Here is a 27,892-nt window from a genome sequence, read left to right as displayed (position 1 = left end):
TATTCTGAGCTATTTACTGTTTTGTTTGAGACAAATATATACTGGGTGGATGTCTGAAATCAGTACTGAAGTGGCAGGTTTTCCAAGGAATGAGAATTGTGAAAGCATACAGGTATCAACATAATTTGAATTTCTTGGTTAAGTAGTCAGTTGCAGTGGTGCCAGAGGTCTCATGAATGCACACCTTGTGGGACACTTGGGCTGCAATTAGTCTTTCCACAAACACAGGGTATAACTGATACCTTTGTGGATCCAGGAGCTTGGTTGTGTCCTTTTTTATCCTTACAGCAGATAATTCAAACAATGCAGGTGGAAGGACAGTTCACTTCTCCTGTTTTAAGTATTGCAGTCCTAAGTTCTAAAATTCTTTCAAGGTGATTGTAAATGGAATTTGCCCTTTCACCCACAGATGTTTTGCTTTGTTGTGTGGAGAGCTGTGTGGTTGCAGGATTGGAGGTCACAGCTGGAGCTGTTGTGAGCAGACCTGTTTATTTGTTCACTTGTTGCTTCAGGCATAGCAGAGACTTTTTTCAGATGTCTTTAGCTTTCATCAGTAAGCTAAGACCCCTCAACAGTCACAGGCATTGAATTCTTATGTCCTGTAGTATATGCATGATTAATCTGTTGGGAAAAGGGCTCTCTGATGTGGGTTTGTTTTGTGCGTGACATGGCACAACAGGTTAGAGATTTTGTGTACCAGCATCACCGTGTTCACCTCTAAATAAAAACCTTAGTTTGTGCTTCCTAGGTGAAGTGCATAAAACTCCCTGTTAAGCCTCCTGTTTGGGGTCTGTGCCCTTAATATGCTACAGTTAAGGTCTTCTACATTTTCCTAGAATTTTCCTGTGTTCCTAAAAATCTTTCTTCTTCCAGAGGTACACTAAACTTCATCTTAGGTGCATCTGCAGTGGTTCCTGGTTGCACATTTCCTTGCTTTTTTGCAGTCTGATTTAAGAGTGATCAAAGAGAGAATTCTCTTGACTGCAACAGCAGTTTGTTTTCAAAAGAAAAGTAGAAGAACCTGAAATAGAATGGGGGGAGCAATACTGCTTCTGCAATCCCAGAGCTTTGCTGGCAGGTCTTTGCTGACAGATAAGCTTGAAAAAGGTCCCAGTGTAGATCATTATTTTATTCTAGTGTTAAATAAAGTACCCAGAGAAATTAATTGTAGCTGGTGAATTTTCATTCTGGAGAGCCTGGGACAGAACTTGTTATCTCTTGATTTCTCAGGTAAATCTAGTGTTTTGTGTAGATGTTTAAGCAGTTGTTGGCAAAGTGAAAACAAGTGGGTTGTGTTCCACATTCCAGTCAAATCCAAGCTGCTGGAGGTGGTGTGATGTAGTCGGTGGATAAATGGTTGTGAGCTGCTTTCTTGTCGTTGCATCTGTATCATGAAATGGTGCCAATTCTTTTCACTTTAGACCACTACAGTTCCTGAAGTCTCTGGTGTAGAAAGTAGAGATAGGAATTCATAATAAAAAGTCAGTCAAACTTCATTCCAGACACGTCTTTTGCCAGCATGCAACTTAGCATGCATCAGTAGAAACTCATTCTTGCTCTACATTTTTACTCCACAGCCTCCAGCAATCACTGTGACATTGGCTAAATAAGAGGTTGTTTCAGATTTATAATTGGCTCTAGAAGATGCATCAGAACTGTACCTTTTTTCCTCCTGACCTCTGAAGGATTGAAAGCCTATAAATTCAAGTTCTATTTATTTTCTGCTTCAAAAGAAAAGGAAGAGAAAGTGATCTCAGCACATTTTTGAGTTGTACTCTTCTGGGAGGTGTTATTTTGCTAGGAAGAAATATGCCTAAAGGCAGTGAAAACAGGACATGATGCAGCTTTCCTGCTACCCAGTAGGTCTGATTTGGGTTTGTATGGCAGACTTTTGGTAGCAGGCAGGCTACAGGAGCGGCTTCTGTGAGCAGCTGCTAGAAGCTGTCTAGTGACAATGGTAGTCTCTCTGGGACAGCAGATTTAAGAAGGGGAAAAAGTTGCTGCACAACTGCAGCTGGAGAGAGGAGTGAGAATATGTGAGAAAAATGACAAAGTCAGTGAAGGAGGAGGTGCTCCAAGTGCTGGAGCAGAGATTCCTCTGCAGTCTGTGGTGAAGACCCTGGTGAGGCAAGCTGTTCCTTTGCAGTCCATGGAGGACCCCATGCTGGGCCAGGTGAATGCCTGAGGAAGGCTTCGACCCTGTGGGAAGTCCATGCTGGAACACGGTCCTGGCAGGACCTGTGAACCCATGGAAAGAGAAGCCCATGCTGGAGCAGGTTGCTGGCAGGATTTGTGACCCCGTGAGGTCCCACAATGGTGTAGTCTGTTCCTGAGGAACTACACCCCATGGACTGGACCCATTCTGAACTGTTTCCCATGGGAGTCATCCCATGCTGGAGCAGGGGAAGAGTGTGAGGAGTCCTCTCTGAGGAGGAGAGCTCGTCAGAGACAACAGTTCTGGGCCCCTCAGAAGGACATTGAAACACTTGAACGTGTCCAGAGAAGGGCAACAAGGCTGGGGAGAGGCCTTGAGCACAGCCCTGTGAGGAGAGGCTGAGGGAGCTGGGGTTGCTTAGCCTGGAGAAGAGGAGGTTCAGGGGTGACCTCATTGCCCTCTACAACTACCTGAAAGGTGGTTGTAGACAGGAAGGGGTTGGTCTCTTTTCCCAGGCAACCAGCACCAGAACAAGGGGACACAGTCTCAAGCTGTGCCAGGGGAGGTTTAGACTGGAAGTGAGGAAAAAGTTCTTCACTGAGCGAGTCGTTCGTCATTGGAATGTACTGCCCAGGGAGGTGGTGGAGTCACTGTCCCTGGAGGTGTTCAAGAGGAGACTGGATGTGGCACTTGGTGCCATGGTCTAGTCGTGAGGTCTGTTGGGACAGGTTGGACTTGATGATCCTTGGGGTGTCTTCCAACCTTAGTTATACTGTGAACTTGTGATGATCTGACCACACCTCCCATTCACCATCCCCTTGTGCCACTGCAGGGGAGGAAGCGGTGACATCAGGAGTGAACCTGAGCTCAGGAAGGGTTGGGGGAAGGTGTTTGAAGATTTCGTTTTTATGGTTATCCTACTCTGATTTGATTGGTAGTAAATTAAATTTTCCCCATGTTGAGTCTGTTTTCTATAATTGGTGATTGATCTCTCCCTGTCCTTCTCTAATTTTTAACCCTCCCCTGTCCAGCCAAAGAGGGGAGTGATAGAACAGCTTTGGTGGGCACCTGGCATCCCATGCAATGCCTGTTTCTGTTTATAATCCTGTATGGATTTCACAAAAGATTTCTAAAGACCAGTCTCTTACCTGGTGGTGTTTTTCTGGATATACAAAAATATTAACATATGAAGTGTGTTGTCATGGTAATTAATTGATTTTTTCTTTTAAATTAACCACAATTAAAGTCTCTTGACTTGAAAAGGCACAGCTGAAAGGCCTATCAGCCATCAGTGAAGAAAACCTAATTATTTTTCAGTCTGTGCATTCAGTATGTCTTGAAAAGCATGAATTGCAGAACTCCTGCAGGGAAACAGAAACAAGCATTATCTTCTGGTTCCTGCACTACTTAACTTTGACTGCAAAGAAGGATGGCCCTCTCCTTTTCCCCTACCTTTACCTTCCTGTCCTCCCTGAGATTCCACTTTCCAGGGAATAATGAACAGCATTGTGTAATAGTCTGTGTGAGCTTTCCAACCCAAGATTCATTTGTGCATCTCTTGGCAGTTTGACTTCAGCCCACAAGTCTGTGTAGGGAAGGGAAGCAGTTTTACTCCATACCTTGGCAACACTGTCCTCAGTTCTCTCTCGCTGCTGAACTTGTTCTAGGATTCACTTTTGACAAATGCTTTTTAATGGAGACATAATTTGTGGCACTTGAAGACAAAACCTTGGAAACGTTAAGCCATGATGTAAGCCAATGCCCTTGCTAGGAGAACTGCAGCAGTAACTTAAGCATTGTGAATTGTCCCATTCATTTCATGGAATCATGGAATTGTTAGGGGTGGAAGGGACCTCAAGGAGCAGCCAGTTCCAACCCCCTGCCATGGGCAGGGACACCTCACACTGCAGCAGGTTGCTCACAGCCACATCCAGCCTGGCTGCAAACACCTCCAGGGATGAGGCTTCCACCACCTTCCATGGATTTATTTGAACTCTAGTACTGTTAGCTTTCCCAGGTGCTACAGAATTTACAGCTTGTCTTTAGCCTTTGTTTTCATTCTTTTTCCCCTCTTCTTTTTTTTTTTTTTATGTGTCTTCCTTCCTTTTTTCTTATTAAGAGTCATTTAGTTTTTCTCTGCAGTGGAGATGTACCACTCATGCCACTGTAGCCAGCTCGTAGGGAGCAGGCTGGGTTTATGCTGGTTATGCACAAGCCCTCTGAGGAGAGGCTGAGGGAGCTGGGATTGTTTAGCCTGGAGAAGAGGAGGCTCAGGGGAGACCTCATTGCCCTCTACAACTACCTGAAGGGTGGTTGTAGCCAGGTGGGGGTTGGTCTCTTCTCTCTAGCAACCAGCACCAGAACAAGGGGTCACAGTCCCAAGCTGTGCCAGGGGAGGTTTAGGCTGGAGGTGAGGAGAAAGTTCTTCACTGAGAGAGTTGTTAGCCATTGGGATGTGCTGCCCAGGGAGGTGGTGGAGTCACCATCCCTGGAGGTGTTCAAGAGGGTATTGGATGTGGCACTTGGTGCCATGGTCTAGTCATGAGGTCTGCGGTGACAGGTTGGGCTCGATGATCCCCGAGGTTTCTTCCAGCCTTGGTGATACTGTGATACTGTTATTCTTTCCTGGTTTTGCTGTTACTAAATAGCCCTCTGAGGACCCTCCAGGTGGTATTAGGTCCCAGATGTAGTTTGTCTTGATGACTGCTTTACATCTTTTAGGTCTATGTGCAGGTTGCTCTCCATCAGTTACATTTTGCAGGCAGCCTCTTTTCATAATGCAGGGTTTGTTTTATTGGTTGATTGGATTTTCCCCCTCCCCCCCCCTCTTTTTTCTTTACACTTTGAACAGCCTGTTTATGCAGTAAAATGACTGCTTAATCTTACTGTAAGTCCAGTAGCTTCTTTATAATACTGCTCTGTAAAAGGTGAGAGTTGCAGAAGCATGCTTTATGTAATGTGTAGTTCTGTAGACAGAGTGGGGTTTTGTTCTTCCTTTTGTTCATTTGAAGGGGGGTTGGGTGTTGTGGTTGGGGGTTTTGTTGTGGTTTTGTTGCTTTTGTTATCTTTTTGCTTGGAGTTTTTTGTTGGTTTTTGTTTGTCACATTTTCCTTTATTCTGGTTTTTTGGTTGGTTGGTTTTGGGGTTTTTTGTGTGTTTTGGTTTGGTTTTTAATTTGTGCAGCAAGAAAAATGGGACCAGTGGTTTGAAATTTGTTTTAGACTGTGATACAATTTAATGTTAAAGGCTTGGGTCTGTTCTTATGCATATGTTGCTTTGAGGAAGATATTAATCCACATGTGAGTGGTTTTCTCCTCCTATAGCATTCTGGAAGGCTTTGGTTTCCGTCTCATGGCTTTTTTTTTGGTGGTGACTGCACTTTTGAGAAGAATACACAGGGTTCTTCATGCTCTTCAGATTTATACCAGAATATAAAGGCTTGAGGTGAGGAGAAATTTAGGCTGGAGGTGAGGAAGAAGTTCTTCCCAGAGAGAGTTGTTAGCCATTGGAATGTGCTGCCCAGGGAGGTGGTGGAGTCACTGCCCCGGACATGTTCAAAAAGGGATTGGATGTGGCACTTGAGGCCATGGTTTAGTAGTCATGAGGTGTTGGGTGACAGGTTGGCCTTGATGATCTTTGAGGTCTTTTCCAGCCTTATTGATTTTAACAGTAGAAGAGAATGAGCTGGTACTATTCTGCCCCTGTACACTGCACTGGTTAGGCTGCACCTCGAGTCCTGTGTCCAGTTCTGGGCCCCTCAGGTTAGGAAGGAGGTTGACTTGCTGGAACGAGTCCAGAGAAGGGCAAAGAAGTTGGTGAGGGGCTTGGAACACAGCCCTGTGAGGAGAGGCTGAGGGAGCTGGGGTTGCTTAGCCTGGAGAGGAGGAGACTCAGAGGTGACCTTATTGCTGTCTACAACTACCTGAAAGGAGGTTGTAGACAGGCAGAGGTTGGTCTCTTCTCCCAGGCAACAAGTACCAGAACAAGAGGACACAGTCTCAGGCTGTGCCAGGGGAGGTTTAGGCTGGATGTGAGGAGGAAGTTCTACACAGAGAGAGTGATTGCCCATTGGAATGGGCTGCCTGGGGAGGTGGTGGAGTCACCATCATTGGAGGTGTTCAGGAGGAGACTTGAAGGGGTGCTTGGTGCCATGGGTTAGTTGATTAGGTGGGTTGGATTGGTTGATGGGTTGGATGTGATCATCTTGAAGGTCTCTTCCAACCTGGTCTATTCTATTCTACTCTACTCTACTCTACTCTATTCTATTCTATTCTACAGTTTTATCAAGTAAGTGTAGAATTTGAACCTCTCTGAAACTTTAACTACAGAAGTGCAAATCTGAATCTATGAAGACAGAAACAGTTATGGAAACTTATTAATTGATGAATCTTGAGTGCTGTTTAGAGTTGTCATATGTTTGTTAAGGAAATAACCAAGTTGGATGAGAGGTGGTAGTGAATGGTTTTTTTTCAACACTGAGCTCAGGAAGAAGGGAGGGAAGGAAGGGTTGGGGAAGGTGTTTCAAGATCTAGTTTTTATTATTACCCTACTCTGATTTGATTGGTAATAAACTAAAGTAAATTTACCCCAAGTTGAGTCTGTTTTCTGTAGTTGGTGGCTTTCAATACTGCCTCCCATAGCATTCTTAAAGACAGAATCATGAAGTACAGGCTAGATAAGTGGACATGAGATTGAAAATGGCCTAAACAAAATAGTTTGAAGGGTGGTGATTAATGGCACCAAGTCCAGCTGGAGGCAGTCAGTAGAGGTCTGCCACAGGGACTGGTATTGAGGCAGTACTTTTTAATCTTTCCTTTACAGACCTGGGTGATGGGACAGAGAATACTCTCATTAAATGAGCAGATGATAACAAAACAAGAATGGGTGATATATAGTCCTGGGTGACCTACCCTAGCTGACTGAACTTGGGGAAGGAGATGGGACTAGACAACTTGCAGAGATCCCATCCCACATCAGTGATTCTGTGTATCTTGCTGTTCAAATCTACAGATTCTGGTTTTCCCTGTGCCACAATCTGGGCACAGAAGCTTTATGTGTAAGCAGAAAGAAATCCTATAGGCTGTACCCCTGGGGTCCTTACCCAAGTGGCAGGAAATGTAATTATTACCAAGATTCCTTTATTGTCTCTTGGAGAATCAAGTCCCTGCAACACTCCCTCGCATGACAAAGTTTTTAGAAGCAGAAACTGTTGCTGCTCCCAGTGACTAACCAAGACAGCACAAGGGAGCAGTCCTGGGTTGGGTGTTGAGGTTCAACATTCACTGGTACTCTGAGTGCCGAGGCCTTGGTGTCCTTGGAGGAACAAAGAGAACTCTGAAATTATACTTTCCTGTTTGAGGGAAGAGGAGCCTTCTCTTTATAGAAGTGCTTGTTCAAAATGAGTGTGCAGTGACGTGGAATTTATTTGACAACTTAAATTGGAGGCTCAGAAGTTTATGCCAAAAATGATGAGGGCAGAAGCATGGGAGAAGTTGTCTTGCCTGCATCTCTGCATTCATGGGTCACCTGTTTTAAGAGTTGGGAAGAAAGAAAAGTCACGCCTGAAAAGTCATGCCCACCTGATTAAAAGTAGGGACGTGGCAGCTGGCAAATCAAAATTACCTACTAATGCACTCCAGAAATCAAACACACAATGAAGTTTTAAATTATCTTGAATTCACAAGTCTGGAGTCCCCTTGCAAAACATTCTGCTGGGTTAAAATGTCACTAATGCTCCAAAATAGCCTTTTTGCTGATGCTGAAGGTGAAGACCTTGTGTAGAGAAGCAACCTGTGTTCGTGATTTGTAGGAAAATGTGCACTCTCCATGTGTCTGAACACAATCAGCTTTCCTTTTATTGTGCCAAAAACTGGGGCTATAGTTGTGTCTTGGTTTGGTAAGAGGTTTCTGTCTTGTTTGAAGTGATACAAGTAATAGAGTGAGAGAGAAACTGCTGTGGATAAATAACTGCCTGTGAGCCAGATACAGCTGCTTGTTCACTGAAGGAAAAGCTGAGGAAGTTGCCTGGTTTTCAGGCTATTGCTACTGATCTCTTCCAACCATGGTGATTCTGTGTGTAATTGTCAGGTAACTGCAGGTATTCTGTTCCCTTCCTTCTCCCAGGTGGTAATCTTGAATCTGAATGAATGTGCTGAGTAAACATCAGCTGCCTTTTCAAGCAGAAAATTGGGTTCTTTAAAAGATATTTCTTTTATAATAACAGCTTTAAAAAAGTTAAGGAGGGAAGGGAAAATAAATTGTCTGTTCATGAGTATTAATGCAATGTAAACAGGCTGGCCAGTATTTATCTTTTTTAAAGGTAAACCCCCCCCACCCAAACAAACAACCCTTTATGAATATTTTTGTGCATTCAGATATCTGCAGGATGTATCTGGGTTCCTTTTGAAAGTGTTCCCTGGAGTGCTTGTGGCTCTGTTGGTGGGTACTTGCCAAGCTGGGTGTTGGTGTTCTGCAGTTGGGCTGGGCAGACCAGCAGGCAAATTGAGCCATGGCAGTCTGGGATTTCTGTGGTTATCCAAATGTGGGTTGAAGAGTATCATAGTATCAGTCAGGGTTGGAAGGGACCACAAGGATCAGCTAGTTCCAACCCCCCTGCCATGGGCAGGGACACCCCACACTACATCAGCCTGGCCAGAGCCTCATCCAGCCTGGGCTTAAACACCTCCAGGGACAGGGCCCCAACCACCTCCCTGGACAACCCCTTGCAGGGCTTCACCACTTTCATGGGGAAGAACTTCCTCCTCACCTCCAGCCTGAATCTCCCCACCTCCAGCTTCATTCCATTCCCCCCAGTCCTATCACTCCCTGAGATCCTGAGCAGTCCCTCCCCAGCCTTCTTGTAGCCCCCTTCAGATACAGGAACTAAAGAAGGAAAATATTTGTTACTTACCAACGCTCTGATGTAGAAAATAGCATCAGTAACCTCTATGTATTGTTTTGAGGCTTTTGGTTGTTAGATGCTTGCAGTCATCAAATGCTTACCAGTCCTTTAAACATCTGACTGTTGGGTCCTGTACTTTGGATACCTTTGTTTGTAATAGAAGGTGGGTGTCAGTAGTGCCCTGCCTTCTTTTTTAAACCATAAATACTAGACTTGTGAGGGACACTGTAAGTAAATCAAAGAGGAAACCCCAGGTGAAATACTGTAACAGTAGTGTCACATTGTAATTTACTATGGCACCTATGTGTCCAGGAGCAGAACAGTGCTCCAGGTGTTCAAACCTCCTACCCAGCTTTCTATCACCTCTGACCCTAACCAAATGAATGAAATCTCCTCTGTCAGTATCTCGGTGCAGTGTTCAACTGTCAGTGTTGAAGGAAATGCAGGGATATTCAGACTTTAAGGAGGTGCAGGAATGCAGTGAAAAATGAAGGGTGGAGTTCTGAAATTTTTGCTGGAGCTGTGAATTTGTCATGTACAGGCAAGCAGCTGCTGCAGCCATGTGGGGAGACCAGCAAAAAGGTATGAACAGGTGGATGAAGCCTCTGAAGTTTGACACAGAATGGCCATTTCAGTGTTTGTTAATGTGAGCATCAAAGCAGATTCATAGGCCTTCAACTTAATAATGTATATAGCTGCTTATAGTTATAGTGAGGCTCTTCACCTCACTGCTACTGTGGTAGAGCACAAAGGTCAGACTAGGAAGAAAAGGTTACAATGCTGAATGAGAAACGTGGTACCCATTTGTAATTCCTTCTCATGTTCTGTGTAAATTTATTGTTCTGTGTCAATGCATTGCACCAGCTTCTTCAGTTTGTGCTGGAGCTTGGGAGAAAGTGTCTCAGTGAGGAGCATAAATCACTTGCTGTAGGATTGGTGGTCTGTGCTATAAATGCATCGTGTTTTGCGCATGCCGTTGAGAATCAATGTAATCTAAGGTTGCATTTCGAAAGCAGTGTGGAAAACTGTTACAAGCACAGGGAGGTGGAATATTTATCTCTGTCCCACTAGTTCTGTTTTTCAGTTCATTGTGTCAGTTAACTGTAACATCAGTGGTGTGGTTGAAATGATTTCTGCCTTGCTTCTAGGGATCAGATGATTGCCTTGTAAAAATCTGGGCAACGGATGATGGAAGGTTGCTGGCTACACTGAGGGGACATGCAGCTGAAATATCTGATATGGCAGTGAATTATGAAAACACCATGATAGCTGCTGGGAGCTGTGACAAAATGATCAGAGTTTGGTGCCTTCGAACCTGTGCACCCTTGGCAGTTCTGCAGGGCCACAGTGCATCTATAACGTCGTTGCAGGTAGGTTTTTGCTTTACTTATTCAGCTGAGCAACAAAACCGCAGCATTTGACTGAAAAAGGAACCGCTCAGTTCTGTTCTGTGTGACAAAAACATGTGCCTGGTGTGCCTGGGCAGCGAGGAGGCTCTTCACAAGACAGGTTGTGAAATAGCACTTGTTTATGGTCAAAATGCCTGGTCCCTGAAAAACAACCCTTGTTCCAAATTGCATGAGACACGGGCAGGTCTGCTTTGAACTTTCAGCCCTTCGGAGGATGTGATTCTGTGCGCAGGTACATTGAGCAAGAGCTGCAGTCACCACTGAGTGCTTTGCTTTGTTTTTGTTTAGACTTCTGTGCCCTTGCACAACTTGGAGTTGTGGGGAGGGAGAACCCGAGAGTGCTCTGGCAAGTAACCCAGAAGGCTTGTTCTGAAGGAAGAGAGTGACCCTGACACAGGATCATGTTCTTGTGGTGTTCATTGCAATTTATTTTCCTTAGGCATGGTTTGCTAGATGACTTTTTTTACTTTTCTTTTTTATGTTGTTGCCTTTTTCTGTGTGAGAAGTCAGTGGCTTGAGGAATTTAGCACATCTGGAACAGATTAACAGGACACCTTTTCTGTCTTCTTCCTCTTCCCTCCCAGTTCTCTCCACTGTGCAGTGGCTCGAAGAGATACTTATCTTCAACCGGGGCGGATGGAACGATATGCTTTTGGCTGTGGGATGCTGGCACCCTAAAAATAAAGTTAGTTGTTATTTTATCTGTTTATTTATTGATGTTTTTTTCATTGGTGTGTCTGAATAGGCATGATGTGAAAGTGTTGGAGGAAAATGCGACTAAAGCAGAACTTGTCACTGCCTGGTTCACTGTGTGTGATTGTTGGGTGTGATCTGATTCTGATGGAGCTGTAGCTTGCTTATCTTTTAAGGAATAAGTTGATAATAAAACATTTTTTGGAGTGAAATAAGTAACTGTAAAACTGGTTTTACTGTGTCTTTTACTAGAAAAATCTTTCTGTTGTTTTAATAATGTCAAAGTTGATGTCTTTTGGTTCTGTTCTCATTTGTTAATCCCAAATGAAATGAAAGTTATATTGATTAAAATGACTGCAGTTTAGACATGAAAATCCAGGAGGTTTAGGAGACAGCAAAGCCCTCCATTTTTTTGTTGGTTTTCTGACTTTTCTTCATTACCTCTTCATAGTTGCTCTTTACTGTAGCATGGCAGGAGGCAGAATTTTGGGGCATCTATGTATTGCTGGATGAAGCAGAGCCTGAAATTTCTGTCTGTTTGTAGGATATTAGAAGTGTGGTCAGGACCATCCAATAGAGACAGTTTTTTACCATTAACTTCTTCAGTGGCTTGCAAGTGCATTTTGCTCCATCTTTTCCTGTAGCACAAAACACCTGCATCTCTGAAATAGTTGTTTCAGTAGTCATTAATGGTTTGGCTTTGGAGATGGGATGTGGTCTTATGCATATATTTTCCTGGTAGGTAGGTTCCACTTTCTGGTAGTTTTGGCAATTGCTGTTAAAATCTTTCTTGCTGTGTGCTGAGGTTAGACAGGGCTTGTAGGCAACTTTACCTGGGTATGGTTGCCTAGGTGCTTATCTATTACTATTTTGATGTCCTCTGGGTGTTTTGGCTCTTTGTTTGGTAGCGTAGATGAAGCTGCTTCCCAGGCTGTTAAACCTCTGCTGCCTGTACATGTTGTAATCAAAGCAAGAATCTCCTTGCTAAGGAGAGAAATAGCTGGCTTACATACTTAGATGAGCAAAGGAGAGGAGTTGCCACCACATTATTTTTCTTAAGGCTTTAACATCTGAGGTCTTGTTGACAAGATGAGATCTTAATCTGCTTGATTCGTAAACCTCTGAGTCTGCACATTTCTCTCTATTTTTTTTTTCTTTCTTTTCTTTTCTCCTCTTCTGAAGTAATTTGAGTCTATGGAATTGAATTTTGAAACAAATCATGTCATTAGAGAACAGCAGAATCTGATACCTCAGTGGATTATACTGCATGAGCTGGGAGATGAGTGTAGAAATCAGAGAGGTTTGAATGAATCACGGGGTTGGGTGGGATTTGTCTTGAGGTAAAACTTAGGGAGGAGTGAGAAAACTGGCATTGGATATAGGAGGGGAATCTCAACCAATTCCTTTCCATGGTGGCACATAAATGTGGAATAAGAACTTTCAGTGAGATGCACTTATCTTTTATTCCTTTAACATTTGCTTTTTGAGTAATGCTTTCACGTGTAAGTCGTCACAGCAGATGTGATCAGTGAGACAGAGGAAAAAGCAGCTTAGCTAGCTGTCTTCATGCAGCATAGCAAGGAAGTGCTCTGGTAAACCAAGCCATGTCAGTGATTCATGTTGCTCAACCACAGAGTGCAGAGTAAATTTTGAGATGAGAATTTGTACCAATTTTGGATCTGCTTCCAGAAACTGCAGCAACACGGCAGGTTTCCTCCACATCCATTCAGTAGTATGCTGGAGGAAAACATGTGCCAGAAGCATTCAAAGGAAAGTGGGATTCCTGGTAACCTTTTTTCCCATAAGGCTCTTTGTCATCTTTTTTTAATTATTATTTATTATTTTTATTTTTTTTTAAAGCATGATAGGGCCACCTGGAAGAGAGAATGACTGATGGGGTGGGAAGTTTGTACTGCTTTTTATCAGTCTAGTAAAAAATACAGGCTTGCTTCTGTTCAATATCTCTAAAGCAGCAAAGCTGGCAGAGAAAATAAGATCTCTTGCCACAGTTATTCAGTTATTGCTGCCCTGAGTCTCAGTTTCAACACCACTCACATTCTAGGAAGGACAAGTGGGAACTTTAAAGGCAGACAAAAAGAGCTGAGTAGTATAGGTGAAGGGTGCTGTTGCTTGCTGAAGGCAGAACGTGTTTTCGTGTTCCTCCTGAGCTTGGCTGCAGCCTGTCCTTAAAGAATACAATTGCTAGCAGCGATGGAAGTATGTTCCTGAATTGTGCAGTACTTAGAATGGGGACTGGTGGTGAAGTCTCCAAATGTCAATTGCTCAAAAGAAAAAAGAAATAAATACTAATATATATATGTTACCCTCCTTTTTATACTCAGCACTACTTGAATCATCTGGCAGTGAGCTAAGATGAGCTGTTGGGCATCCTCATGATGATCATGTGGATTGATTGTAGTTTCAAGAGGGTTGACAGCACCAGCAGTACTTTGCTGAACTTTCTTGTGAAGTATGGGGAAAGGCAGTGTTTGGATTTGCTGCTGCCTTCGGTGTGCTCTTCAATTAAAAATGATCAGTTTTGTTCTTAGCTACATTGAAAACTGTTTCGGTGAGACCCAGCTTGGAAAGTTAAGTCTACGGGCTCCACTCTCTGTCTTTAACTGAGAATCTGTCTTTTTCTGTCTTGGGAAGAGCTCCCTCTGAAGGGTGTTTTTCCCTGATAGTTTCTTTGGGAGACAAGGAAGCTCAAAACTCTTCTTTATTCCCTGTGTATGAGATCAAAATACCGTGGAGCAATTTTTTGTCTCAACAGATCATGAAGTAGCAGAAAGCTCTCTGCCTGGGAAATTGTAGTACTTGCCATTAAAATCGACTTTGACATACATTAAGCCTTCCAATGTCTACTGCCCTAACCCAGTTCTGTTTTCTTGTTGATTTTTTTTGTTTGTTTCGTTTTTGAAGTCTCTGCAAATGTTTGTTTTGTTTCATTCCTGGATCACAAAAAATCCTTGCCTTCAGGTTTGCCAGCAGCTCTACTGCAATTAGTATCTCTGAAATTAGAGGCTTCTCCTCTTTTCTCTCAGTTTTTTGATAACCTTGTTAATTGAGGCATGTTCATTATCTAGGTCACACATATGGCCCAGACAGGAGGTGAATGGTGACAGAGCTTTATTTTGATGAATTGCAAAAGGACACATTGCAGTAGATTTGGTGCCATAGGTAGGATCAAGTACAAGACACTGGCACAGCAGACCACGAAATGTTCCTGTTGTTCAAAGGAGGGTGATGAGCCCTATTCTTTGTGCTTCCGTGGCTGGTGTGGATATTTGCTCTTCAGTATTAAGAGAGCCTCCTGCGTGCTCCTCTTCTTTCAGTGAGGAGATTTCTGGCCAGGCAGTTGCCATGTGTGTCTAAAAGCAGTAGCATTCCAGGGAGATTAATTTGGTTTCCAGATAGAGAAACAGTAAGATTGGTTGTTACTGTAGGCCAGGATGAATTGTGGTCCAAAGATGATGGGAAAGTAACTAAGTATGTAGGTAATCTCTGGTTATTATTCAGGATGGTGGTAGAAAGAGTCAAGAGTCAGATCCTTTATCAGCTGATAAGAGGGAGAGGAAAGAAAAATCAGCCTTGGGTCATCAGAAACCGAAGAATGATCTGCCTCAAGTTTAAGGGGTTAAGTTGTTATAAGTGGTCAGTGCATCCAAGTTAAATTAGTCACACAGCAAAGTATTTGCATACTTCTCTCAGAAAGATGCTGCCACCTGTTTGGAGCACAGTTTTCCAGTGTTAGTCTGTTACTGCCAGACCATATGAACAAGGCAGCAGAAGTGTCTCACAGATTTGGATAGAGGAGCTTTCCATACTGCTTTTCTTCTTTTCTATTCCCCCCTCCTAGTTTTAAAAAGAGAGAAGGGGGGGAAAAAAAAAGCTTAGGGAAAACACGTGCTGATGATTTTGACATTGCTGTTTTGGACAGTTTCTCAATTGTCATCAGTGTGGTGGGATGCTTCCCATCTGCTTTCTTAAGCAGAAGGCTCTTCTTGTTAAAGGGGCTGGTGATACATCAGAACTTGGATATGCTGAGCCTCGTTCATTAGCTTGTGAACAGAGATTTAATTGGGAGCAGCTCTGTCACGTGTCTGTTTTCTGTCTTGCTTGAGCCACTGCATGTCCAGAATGAGTTGACTCTGCAGGGCTTGAATTAGGTAACAATACTGCACCACTGCTGCATTTTGGAGAGGAATTTGAGATGTTTGTGTGTGAGTGTCCCCCCTAGCTGATACACATAGATCAAGTTGCTGCTTTGTCTGCTGCTCTGAGTGCAGCTTTTCTTTTTTGACTACAACCTCTCTTGTTGTTGGATTGATGTTGGCCTTAATACAGGACTCCTCTAGGAGAAAATGGTTTCTCAGGGCTTTGCTAGACCTCTCTCTGAATCATAGACACATAGAATTGTTAGGGTTGGGAGAGACCCCAAGGATCATCCAGTTCCAACCCCCGCTGCCATGGGCAGGGACACCTCACGCTACAGCAGGTTGCTCACAGCCACATCCAGCCTGGCCTTCAAAACCTCCAAGGAAGAGGCTTCTACCTCCCTGGGCAACCTGTGCCAGTCTCTCACCACCCTCATGGGGAAGAACTTCCTATCATCCAATCTTAATCTCCCCATTTCTAGTTTTGCTCCAATCCCCCCCAGTCCTATCACTCCCTGACACACCCAAAAGTCCCTCCCCAGCTTTCTTGTAGCCCCCTTCAGATACTGGAAGGCCACAAATAGATGTCCTCGGAGGTTTTTTTTTCTTCCAGACTGAACAGCCCCAACTGCCTCAGTCTGTCACAGAATCACCAAGGTTGGAAGAGACCTCAAAGATCATCAAATCCAACCTGTCACCACAGTCCTCATGACTAGACCATGGCACCAAGTGCCACGTCCAATCCCCTCTTGAACACCTCCAGGGACAGTGACTCCACCACCTCCCTGGGCAGCCCGTTCCAATGGCTGACTCTCTCAGTGAAGAGCACCAGCCCTCTGCTCGTCCTCATGGCCCTTCTCTGGACACACTCCAGCAGCCCCAGGTCCTTCCTGTAATAGTGGCTCCAGAACCAGACACAGTACTCCAGGTGGGGAAGTGTTTCTGAAGGCATCTTTAGGCATTCGAGCCACTTCACAAACATTCTCAATACATTTATTAAGTGAAACAATTATCTTGGTTTCTGTACATTGGGAGAAATGATGCTTTTGTCCCCTTCCCTTTTTCCTAAAAACCCTGATTGCCTGGCTCGTTTTGCAAAGACCTCAATCTGCTCTATTGTAAAAAAAAGAATGCCATAATTTTTTGTCTCCTAATGCCTAAAATAACACACATCAGAGAGGCATAAGTTGGAGGATTTAACTTGGTTATCCAAACTGGAACGTAAGTGCATACTTGGTCTATTTCGCAGCTGTCCTAACTCCAAGGGCAGAGTTCACAAACCACAGTGGAGGAAATCAGCAGCAGCCTATTTATCTAGTTACACTTGCTCCAAATTATGTAAGCTGCCTATTGAATCCTCTGATAGCGCTTTTTATGTTAGCATCTCAGTTAAGAAAGGTATCAACTGTTTTGTAGAATGGGTTCTTTTTTTTTTGGTCTTGTTTAGTGTATCTTGTGAAGTTTCCTTGTCTTGAGTCTTCAAGGAGTTACCTTAAAACTCCTAGAGGAAGGTTCACAGAGACAGCCTATACTGAGAGGACAGTTTGGAGAAAAGATTCTTAAGTGCTGTTCCTGGTGTTTGTTGCTCCTTTTTTTTTAATGCATAGGCACCACTGAGGTCTCAAGTCTGCTACTTTCTTTGAGAATAGCAGTAGCTGATTAGCAGAGAAAGGTCTCCAATGCATCTGTCTTCAGCTGAAATGAATTAAATGGAGCTTTTTGCTTTTAAAAGACAAAAATTTGGAGAAGTTATGAATATGCATCCTTTTATGTTAAAGCTTTAGTGATGACACTTGTGGGTGTAATGCTGCTGTTCTCTAGTAAGTTTATTCTTTGAGTGAAGATTGCAGATGGCATACTATAGAAGACCACCTACTGATTTGGGGTTGCTGCAGTGCATGAGCAGAATCGAAGCAATGACTGAAGAAGCAGATCTGATTTGTTTTGAATTTGGCACTTCTAAGAGTGCTTGCACTGTCCTGGCATTCTTAGGGCACTCTTTGAAACTAGCCCCCAGAGAAACTGCTGTATTGTAATATTGTGGAAAGGCCTCAAGAGTTTGTTTTGTATCTCTTTCTAGAAAGGGTGCCAAGCTCTGTTTGTCTCTTGCAAAAGCAACCACGAGCTGATGGGGAAGACTAGAGTTCCAATACACCCAGTGGTTTAAAACTGAACATCATGGGCAACTGGTTCTCGTGTCTTCTCTTCTGCTTTGCTGGCAGTGGCTCAAGCAGTGTGTTACATACAGCAATATTAGAGGGGAGAGTGGAACAGGATTTACGTTGTGTACAGGGATACATGGACTGCTTAGTCCATCTGGATGTCTTAGTTTCCTAAAGATCAGATCATGAAGCATAGTCACACAATATTGTTTATAGATGGGCAGCCATCTGTTCCTTCATAGTTAATTTTGTCCTTCTGTGCTTTATTTCTAAGACATTGACTTTTTTTTTTTTTTTGAAGCCCTATTTAAGGTATTATTTAACTGTTTCTTTATTTCTAGTCCAAGGCCAACAAAGTTTACGGAACGCCCTCGGCCCGGAGTCCAAATGATCTGTTCTTCTTTTAGTGCTGGTAAAAGACTTCTTTCTCTTTTTTCATTTTTCTGCTTCCTTTTGCTTCTCTTTTCTCCCTTGTATTGAGTCACAGAATTGTTAGGGCTGGAAGGGACCTCAAGGATCATTTAGTTCCAATCCCCCCTGCCACGGGCAGGGACACCTCACACTAGATCAGGCTGCTCACAGCCACATCTACCCTGGCCTTCAAAACCTCCAGGGATGAGGCTTCTACCACTTCCCTGGGCAACCTGTGCCAGTGTCTCACCACCCTCACAGGGAAGAATCTCTTCCTAGCACCCAATCTGAATCTACCCCTTTCTATCAGTAGAAGAAATCATTTGGAGAGTAATACAAACTATAATACAGTTGTTATAGCTTATTTCTTGTTAGCAATATGGAAATGTGTTTAAAATAGCTATAAAAAAAATCCACAAGTGCTTAAAATGGAGAGCCAGAATCCATGCACTGAATCCTGGTGATACAGAAATTCTTGAAAACAGTTAAATACAAAATGTTGAAAGCCAATCTCTTGTGGCTGTGAGTCTTTTAAAACACCAGCTACACGCTGTTCCTTAGAGCGATTCTGAGAGTCAGTTTTATCTGTGATGCCATTTCTAGGGCCTGGGACAAGGAGGTGTTGATTACCAGGTTCTTATGGTCTGAATTTCATTGATTCCAGAGTTGACATTTGAAGTATGCAGCATAAATAATTGGACAGAATAGCAAAATGACGGAAACTTGCTTTCAGAAAGCGTACTGAAGCTCTGATTCCATTCAAATGTTGTTAAGAATGAGGCTTCTCAAGGTTTAGTCACAAACAAATTGGTGCAGTTAGCTGATCTTTCAGGTGTGTCTGCAGATGCATATTTGTCTGACAGCAGAGGTGAGGGAATTCAGCTGCAGTTAAACTTGCCGATTTCTACGTCGTGTTTTTACTTAAAGGTCAGTTACAGGCATAGCTGAAATGAGATACAGCTCAAATTTAAGGGAAGAAGTTTTAAGTATTTGCTGTCACAGCCATCTGATAGTACTGTAATAACATGACATTGCCCTTTTTTCATAAGACTTATCTGTTTGTTTTTCTCAGGTGGAATGTTTTTGGCCACTGGGAGTACAGATCACATCATTAGGGTTTATTTCTTTGGATCAGGTCAGCCAGAGAAGATATCAGAGTTGGAGTTTCATACTGTAAATACTTTTAAAAAATTACATCTGCATTTGATTAAAATAATCATTTGGATAAACTTGGATAATTTGGAATTGTATTTGATTTTTTTCCCCCCCTTTTTCTACTCTTTTGTGTTTTTTTTTTTTATACAGGACAAAGTTGACAGCATTCAGTTTTCTAATAGTAGCAGCAGGTAAGCACACAAATGATGTATTCAGAGCTAGGGGCTTGGGTTACCCTTCAGGGCACTGGTTTCTAGATGTAGTTATTAAAAAAAAAATCAATGAGTTTGTTTTGAGGTTAGAATAGAACAGAATAGAATAGGTTGGAAGAGACCTTCAAGATGATTGTGTCCAACCCATCAACCAATCCAACCCACCTAAACAACTAAACCATGGCACCAAGCACCCCATCAAGTCTCCTACTGAAACACCTCCAGTGATGGTGACTCCACCACCTCCCCAGGCAGCCCATTCCAATGGGCAATCATTCTCTGTGTAGAACTTCCTCCTAACCTCCAGCCTAAACCTCCCCTGGTGCAGCCTGAGACTGTGTCTTCTTGTTCTGGTACTGGCTGCCTGGGAGAAGAGACCAACCTCTGCCTGTCTACAACATCCCTTCAGGTAGTTGTAGAGAGCAATAAGGTCACCCCTGAGTCTCCTCTTCTCCAGGCTAAGCAGCCCCAGCTCCCTCAGCCTCTCCTCATAGGGCTGTGTTCCAAGCCCCTCACCAACTTCATTGCCCTTCTCTGGACACTCTCCAGCAAGTCAACCTCCTTCCTGAACTGAGGGGCCCAGAACTGGACACAGTACTCGAGGTGCAGCCTAACCAGGTTCATCCAGTAAAACATCTTTACCAATAGGTGGTTCTCTACCATCTCTACCAATAGGTGATTCTCTACCAACAGTGATTCTCACTGTTTTATTTTAGGGATACTCCTCCTTCAGATCTACAGTTGTTTTCATTGTAATGATTGATTAAGGTATTTTGAGTTTGCCAAAAGTAAGGAGTATCACAATGCTTGAAGCTTCTCTTTCAGAAGTGCATGTGTGTGTGTATATATATATATTCACATATAAAATACATGCATTTTTAGACATTGAAAAATGTAAAGCTTGTTTCAGTTATGTGACTGCTGGGTACAGGAAAGCTGTCAAACAAGCAATCCTTTTTTTACCTAGCCTAATAGTTTTTTGATGTCCCTCTTCAAGTTCTGGGTGCTGGATGTGAAAGACTCTAAAGAACATACTTAAGATTGTTATGAAGTTTTTGACACTTCATCTAATTAAGCTTAATGGACACTTTTATTATTATGCAAATAGTTGAAAACCAAACTTCACTGTGCTCCACCCATCTCTTTCTCCTCATTCTACTGCTTGGTGCCGTGGGTTAGTTGTTTGGGTGGTGTTGGATTGGTTGATGGGTTGGATGCGATGATCTTGAAGGTCTCTTCCAACCTGGTTTATTCTATGTATTCTACTCCTGCTCACCAGAAAGGGAGAAGAAAAAGGTGGGGGAGAAACTTGAGCACTTCAGAAAAGTGCTTTAACATATACCCAGAGCTAGCTTACTGGGAGTAGATGTTGACTTAAATCATGCCTGCACTTTTCCTTGCAGGGCTCTACCGGCCCCTCAACTGTTTTTATCCTTTGGATTTATTCCTTAGCTTTATCTCTCGTGGCAGGCTCATTGTTTCTTAGAATGCTCACTGGATTATGGTGTCCCTGTGCCAGAGCAGTGCCACAACTAAGCAAGGTGCACCACAGGTTAAAGTATGGTTAGTTTGGAACAGGTCAAGGCAGGGCAGAGAAACAGGCTGGTAAAAGGAAAATTGCAGGGCTGCAGTGTGGGAAGTGTTCTTCACCTCAAACCCAGTTGTACCGCATTCGGTTACTGTTTGAACTCCTTACTTAGAGCTTCCTTTTTGGAGTTCTAACTTCTGGCACTTGAGTTGTGCAGTATGATTTCTGTACAGATCTGCCTTTGATCTCTGAGTAACTTTGTTCCCCTTTTGTTAGATTCGTAAGCGGGAGCCGTGACGGAACAGCACGAATCTGGCAGTTTAAGCGCAGGGAATGGAAAAGCATTTTGTTAGATATGGCTACTCGCCCAGCAGGGTAAGTGGTGTACAGTGTGCTGCTATCACATAGCTGCTCAAAGGCAACTGATACAGTTTGTTTACTTGCTCAAAAAAAAGGGGTGGGTGGGTGGAGGGGGCTGGGGAGAGAAAGGAAAATAAAGGGGAAGCAAGACTGCCGTCAATTGTTATTGCTTAGATGCACAATATGCTTATCCAGCTCTTGGAATTCAGCTAGCCTGTCTTGATAAGAGCTCTACAAGTGTTTCCATGAGATGAAAAGATTACTCAAAACACACCAAAGGTCAAATTTATATAGCTTTTTACACAGGTATCTTATTTCTGGAGCAAGAAAACAGATCGGATCTGTTCTAGAGACCGCTTGCATTTTAATAAAGCATCAAGAGATTGTGGAATCTGCAAGCTCAGGAAAGCAGTACTTGGATTCTTTCATACCACATACCAGAGCAAATGAATCTGTTGCTCTGTAAAGGAGTCTAATTTCTTAGAACATCTGAGAAATTGACAAGGCTTTGTAGTCACAGGAAACTTTGGTGCCCTAGAACAAGCAGCAAAAGAGTCTCGAAGATGGAGAAGGTCTTAATAGGACTTGTTGCTTGCATCTTTTTGTTTTGGCATGGAGGAGATGTTTTCTGACTGACTTACATTAGAAAGATTCATGGATTTAAGAGGTAAACTTTTTTCCCCCCAAAAGGGCTCATTCTGAGTGATTTAAATTCAAAGTCATTTTGGGAGTAATCCTGTGGAAAGGTGTCTGAAAGACACAGAGGAATGGAAGAGAAGGCTGAATAAGCTGTAATTTGGATGTTTAGGTCAGAGATTATCTTGCCAGATATGAGCAGATGCAACAAAATATGGATATGAAATATCTGGACAAGGGTATATGATTTTTTTGAGAAGTAAAGTACTAAACTGTAGTTTAAGAAGAGGCTGAGTTACTCTGCCTTCAAAATGCACCCTGTAAAAATTCTTAGCTTTAACTGATCCTGGGAAAAAGAGGAATGGATTCTTCTCCAGTGTGGGCACAAATGCTGAATTTCTTTGAGCAACTGAACTGCTCATTTCAATACATCACTTCTAGCTGAATTTTGTTTTGTCCTTTTGACTAGAAGGATAAGTGCAGTTCCAAATTTGATCTTTTCTGCACAAGCACAATTTTATCAAAGAAAATGAAATTGCTGCGCTGAAAAGGAAGTGTGTGGAGAGCTTATAAAGCCTCCTGGGTTTTGCATTGAATCCAGAAAGGAATTCTGTCTGTGACTACATTTTTCTGTTACTGAGTTGTACAATGTATACTGTTGTGTAATGTGTCGTAGCACTTGCTGTATGGAAGGTGCTGTATTTTGTCTGCCCACTTGGGGGTAACGTGCTGTTGTTGCATTTGGTTGATGTTTGCCCAGAAATGAATGTGCTGGAGAATTCAGGGGTGATTCATCTTTAAACCATGCTTACAAAAATGTAATTTTAGAGTGCTCAGATTATGTTACAGATGGCCTAGTGTAGAGGACCCTGCAGTCATTGTTGAAGCATCTACAATTCTTCTGCAGTTGCATGTGCCACAGAACGGAAAACATCTTTCATTGCTCCGGTTTCTTTAAGAAGTAAAGCTTCTAATTGTAACAAATGAAGGAAAATACAGAAGTGTTTTCACTTAAAATGTTTTGGCAAACTGGGATCTCTTTGAAACTTTTTGCTCTTTTGTTTTAGACAAAGTTTACAAGGAGTTGAAGATAAAATCACAAAGCTGAAAGTGACCATGGTGGCATGGGACCGCCATGACAATTCTGTTATAACTGCAGTAAATAACATGACTCTGAAAGTCTGGAATTCCTTCACTGGCCAACTCATTCATATTCTGATGGTAAGATGTTCCATCTTTGGTTTCTCAATCCTGAATGCAAAATTTGCATATGCATCATCAGAAGTCTTCCTTATGTGTTTTATTTCCGTCTGAAAACCGCCTTAACAAATGCTTCCAGATAATTGAAGTGTAATAGAAATGTCTGTCAGCTGCTTGTTGGGAAATAAAGCTTTTGAGTTGTAAATAACCATTGCTGTTCAAGATGTCTGAAACTAATTTTGGACCTTTTTTTTTTGTTTTTTGTTTTCCCCTAAAGTGCTATCTTGAAGGAGAGAAGGAAACACTTGTTTCTTTTTACCTTTATTTAATGTGACAGATGTTTTGAAATCCTGTTAATGGAGAAATTTACCCTGTTTAAAATGGAGACACTTCTGCAGGCTTGTCGTTTCATGAGTGCAGAACACCAGTCTTTTAGTTAGAGCAAAGCAAAACAACATTTTTACTGGTGTCTGATCCTTTTTTTAAAGAGAAAACAGCTAGCTCTGGGTAGCCAGATACTCTGCTAGAGACAGACCTTTTTCATGCAAAGCTTTAAACTTTGATACTAGATTTGGAGATGTTCTGTAACTTTTACTTACACATTTGATTCCTTACGGGTCTGAGCTAAATTTCTGATTGCTACTCTGCCTAAACAAATGGGAATCTGTGGAGCATCCTTCTCTGGAGACTTTCAAAACACACCTGGATGCATTCCCGTGTGGCCTACCCTGGGTGATCCTGCTTTGGCAGGGGGGTTGGAATGAATGATCTCAGGAGATGCTTTCCAACCTCTAATATTATGTGTCTTCTTCTCTGGAGACGTTCAAGCCCTGTCTGGATGTGTTCCTGGGTGACCTGTGCTAGATTCTGTGGTCCTGCTTTGGCAGGAGGGTTGGACTTGATGATCTCTTGAGGTCACTTCCAACTTCTAATGTAGTCTGATACTGTGATTAAGTTTGAAGATACCAGACATGGTGGGCTTTAATCTGTTCAAATCATGGTGAAAGTATTCAGGCAAACTTGTGAAAGTGAGATAGAATAGAATTAACCAGGTTGGAAAAGATCTCAGCTCATCAAGTCCAACCCATCACCCAACACCATCTAATCAACTAAACCATAGCACCTAGTGCTTCATCCAGTCTCTTCTTAAACACTTCCAGTGATGATGACTCCACCACCTCCCTGGGCAGCACATTCCAATGGTCAATTACTCTTTTTGGGAAGAACTTCTTCCTAACATCCAGCCTAAACACCCCTGGCACAGCTTGAAACTGTGTCTTCTTGTTCTGGTGCTGGTTGCTTGGGAGAAGAGACCAACCCCCACCTGGCTACAACCTCCCTTCAGGCAGTTGTAGAGAGCAAGAAGGTCTCCCCTGAGCCTCTTCTGCAGGCTAAGCAACCCCAGCTCCCTCAGCCTCTCCTCACAGGGCTGTGCTCCAGACCCCTCCCCAGCTTTGTTGCCCTTCTCTGGACACCTTCCAGCATCTCAACCTCCTTCCTAAACTGAGGGGCCCAGAACTGGACACAGTCCTCAAGATGTGGCCTAACCAGTGCTGAGTACAGGGGCAGAATGACTTCCCTGCTCCTGATACTTGACATAAGAATTAGGAAGCTAAAATTGCAACTGGAATGAAGAGTATAATGCATGCTACAACAACAAAAAAAAATACAGGAAAGGGATATGTGGTCAGAGTAGCTGTTCTTTGTGGGTGCTTTGATAGGTTAATGGTGTAGCTGCTACTGTTCTGTTGGATTTCTGGTAAGTATCTGAGACAATCCTCTTGTTCATCTTGCTGTATCTTTAAATTCAGGGACATGAAGATGAAGTGTTTGTGCTTGAACCCCACCCATTTGATCCAAGAGTTCTCTTCTCTGCTGGCCATGATGGAAATGTCATCGTGTGGGATCTGGCGAGAGGGGTCAAAATCCGCTCTTACTTCAACATGGTAATTACTGCGCTTTGCGTAGATACGCCACAGCAACCTGTCTAAACTCCTTGCTTTTGGTACATTCTTGTGTAGGCCATCTTGAAGCATGCATTGGTGTTTAGGGCAAGATCCTGCATCCAGTGAAGTCAAGAGAAATCCCTATTCAGTTTAGTGGGACAAAGACTAAAGCTATAAAATGTCAAAACCGTTGTTTGTTTGGCTGTATTTCCTAGTGTCAGGGGTGGGGTGTTTTATGCTTCATCCACGTGAAATTGGAGTGTTAGTGTACATTGTCAAGAGATCATGAATAAGAGACAGGGTGACAGAGACACTCCCCTTTTCAGTGCTCTGTTTCCCACCTGGGGAACCAAAGTGCAACTTGGTTTGTTTTTTGCATTACTGATTCTTAATCTGGCTAAAGCTCTTCAGGAGTCACCTGATCTCGTACAATGTTGTTATATGCTCCTTGGCCCATTGGACTGAATACTGTCAGCCTTTCTGTGTAGAGCTCTTCCATGTGCAGGTTTCAAATTTGGTCTGTTCTGCACTAAACTAATTCTTCTGGAAGACGGATGCAGCAGGTATTTCCATCTGTTTCTTGACACTAAGTGGGTCTTTGTACATATCTCTTTTTTTTTTCCCCCCCTCAAAAAGGTAATGATGTGTTGTGCAATTCAGACTTTGGAGAAAACGATAAAAAGTCTTTGTAGAATATGAAGAATCATTGAGAATGTTGAGAGTAGGCAAAAGGGCTTCATCCAGCCTTCAGCCATAGTGGAATGGCAGTCTTGGAAATGGGCATAAAGAAGATAATCTGAAGGCAAGACCTGCCATACATCTATTACAGAATAAAATAAAGGACATTTAGAAATGAAGCCAAGCTAGGAAAGTCACTCTGATCCTAAAGAAAGGCTTTGAGATGTGCAGGGTACAGGACAGCTCATAAAGTCTCTGAGGAAGTTCTGCCAAGCTTAATGGGAGAGAGGGCAGCCTAGACCCCTTCAGCACTGACCAAGGTTTGTTGTCCCCTATGCATTGGTTTCTGTAACTGAACTTATGAAGGATCTGAGCCAATCATCTTGGAGCTATGAGTGGAGATCTCTGTTACTGAGTGCGATTGACTGTTACCAGTTGAGGTGTATGTTCTCACTAGAGGGTTAGGTTTCCTTTCCACTATTACTTATGATGGATGTGTGATGGTTTTCAGGGAACTGAAGGTCAGAAGAGGCTGAGTTCATCTGCTCTTCCTAAGACAAGTCCACTTTAGAGCTATCAGGTTCTAAGTTAAGGTGCCCATGACGTTAGGCAAACCCCTGAAAGACTGAAATATTTCTTCAAGGGTGCAGTGCATCACAAACACCTGAAAAGGTTAAAAACCACATGCATTTTAAGATCTTTGGAGTCAGAGAAATGTGTAGACAATCAGAAGATACCAATAGCTAATAACCTGTGCTTTATGCTACAAAAAAAAGAGAAGGTCTGGCTGCTGTATGAGGTGAGGGGAATTGCAAAGCTGGCAATTGGTTTGTCTGCAAGCAATGAATAAGTCATGAGCCACGTATGCAAGAATGGCATCTCTCATCTGTCTACAGTCTCTGAATTTTTCACCAGCCAGTCTTCTGTGTCTGATCCTTCAAAAGACATGGGTGAAAATCAGAGGTTATTTAAGATGATTAGGTGGTGGGAGATGCTTCTAAGAAGCCCATGAGACTTGATTGCAGTCACCTCTGTAGAGCTGCAAATGTTAAGTGTTCTGGTTTGCTAAGGGAGGACCTGAATACTAGAGAGCTGCCAGTCTTCTCCCCATTTCCCAGCTGACATGTCAGATGGGAACATCATCAGATTACCCACCACTAAATGATTCTGCTAACTGCTGTTACCTTCACTGACTTTACAGATTTGGTTTCTTTTGGATCAGGCAGGGAATATATCACCTGGAGGAACCAAACTAAAGGGTTGAATGACATACCTGCTTTATCACTGAGGAACCTCTTGTGATTGCCTGACAAAACAGTGCCTGTGGTGCCAGAGCTATCACTGTGTGACTTGGTTGTAACAAAACCTTTAAAAAAGTGTAGGCCTTGGGAGTGTTGGTTGAAGTACCAAAGTCTTAGATAACTGCTAGCTTGATGGTCGTCCAGGCAGCTATATCCATCCGTGATGGGTTGTTTAGTAGATCTAAAGCCTGAAGTAAAGTCAGAAATTTTCAAGTTGTTCCTTGCCCCAAATTTCTTCATTGTCAGTATCACAATTAAAAAAAATAAAGAAATAAAAATTCAAAGTTTGAGGGATCCAAGCATCAATCAGTTAGAAGCTTAACTCAAAGTTTGAAGGACTGAAGTATCAAGCTTAACTCCTCTTGTCCAGATAGTGAGTGTGAAATTGCAAAGCCATAGAAACCAAAGAAACATTTTGGATTGTATTTAACTTAAAAAGGGAATCAAAGTTTAGTTATGCCCTGCTGGTTACAGACAGCTGCTGCTAGGAGACTCTGATGGTCCTACAGAACATTCTCTCCAGCTTTTTAAACTTAAGATTTGCTATTAAATCAGTTGGCACAGTCACAGTTAATTGGAAGCATTTTTGGTCAATTTGCCAGGTTTTGGTCTTCATAGTAAACTCAGTCCCATAAGTAAGTGGCTACATACCTGGGTTTACTTCCAGTAAGTGTGTATATGTTGTGTATCTTCCATGTTTTCACCTGTGATGTTCATTTTATCTGTTGTTTATTCAGTATAGCATAACTCCACTGTCAGAGTTCATGGGTGCTCAGAATTGGCTTAATTCAGTGACTTGAGTCAGCTAGACTCAGGGAGTGTATTTGCTATCCCTCAGAGTAAAATGTGCCTTAGAAATACTAAGAGTGTGAAAAGATTAAAGAACTTTAGTCAAGTAAGTCCTGGGATGGTTTTAAATTACATATGCAAGTACAGGTGCTTGTTGTTTTTTGACCTGTGCAATATCCCCTTCCAGTCCTGACTTAGT

General features: G+C 42.8%; 1 protein-coding gene across 1 annotated transcript in view; it reads left to right on the top strand.

Annotated features, from left to right (window-relative positions):
- Positions 1-27,892, top strand: part of PHIP (pleckstrin homology domain interacting protein) — a 125,527-nt gene that overhangs the window by 20,686 nt on the left and 76,949 nt on the right. The window contains exons 8-15 of the mRNA XM_054162546.1: positions 10,205-10,426; positions 11,050-11,150; positions 17,819-17,889; positions 18,961-19,061; positions 19,194-19,234; positions 21,060-21,158; positions 22,847-23,000; positions 24,791-24,925. Of these exons, the coding sequence (XP_054018521.1) occupies positions 10,205-10,426; positions 11,050-11,150; positions 17,819-17,889; positions 18,961-19,061; positions 19,194-19,234; positions 21,060-21,158; positions 22,847-23,000; positions 24,791-24,925 (924 nt within the window). The remainder of the gene's footprint in view (positions 1-10,204; positions 10,427-11,049; positions 11,151-17,818; positions 17,890-18,960; positions 19,062-19,193; positions 19,235-21,059; positions 21,159-22,846; positions 23,001-24,790; positions 24,926-27,892) is intronic.

This window comes from Dryobates pubescens, chromosome 6, assembly GCF_014839835.1.
Source record: "Dryobates pubescens isolate bDryPub1 chromosome 6, bDryPub1.pri, whole genome shotgun sequence".
Taxonomy (NCBI): Eukaryota; Metazoa; Chordata; class Aves; order Piciformes; family Picidae; genus Dryobates; species Dryobates pubescens.
This window is presented reverse-complemented; position numbering and strand designations above follow the sequence as displayed.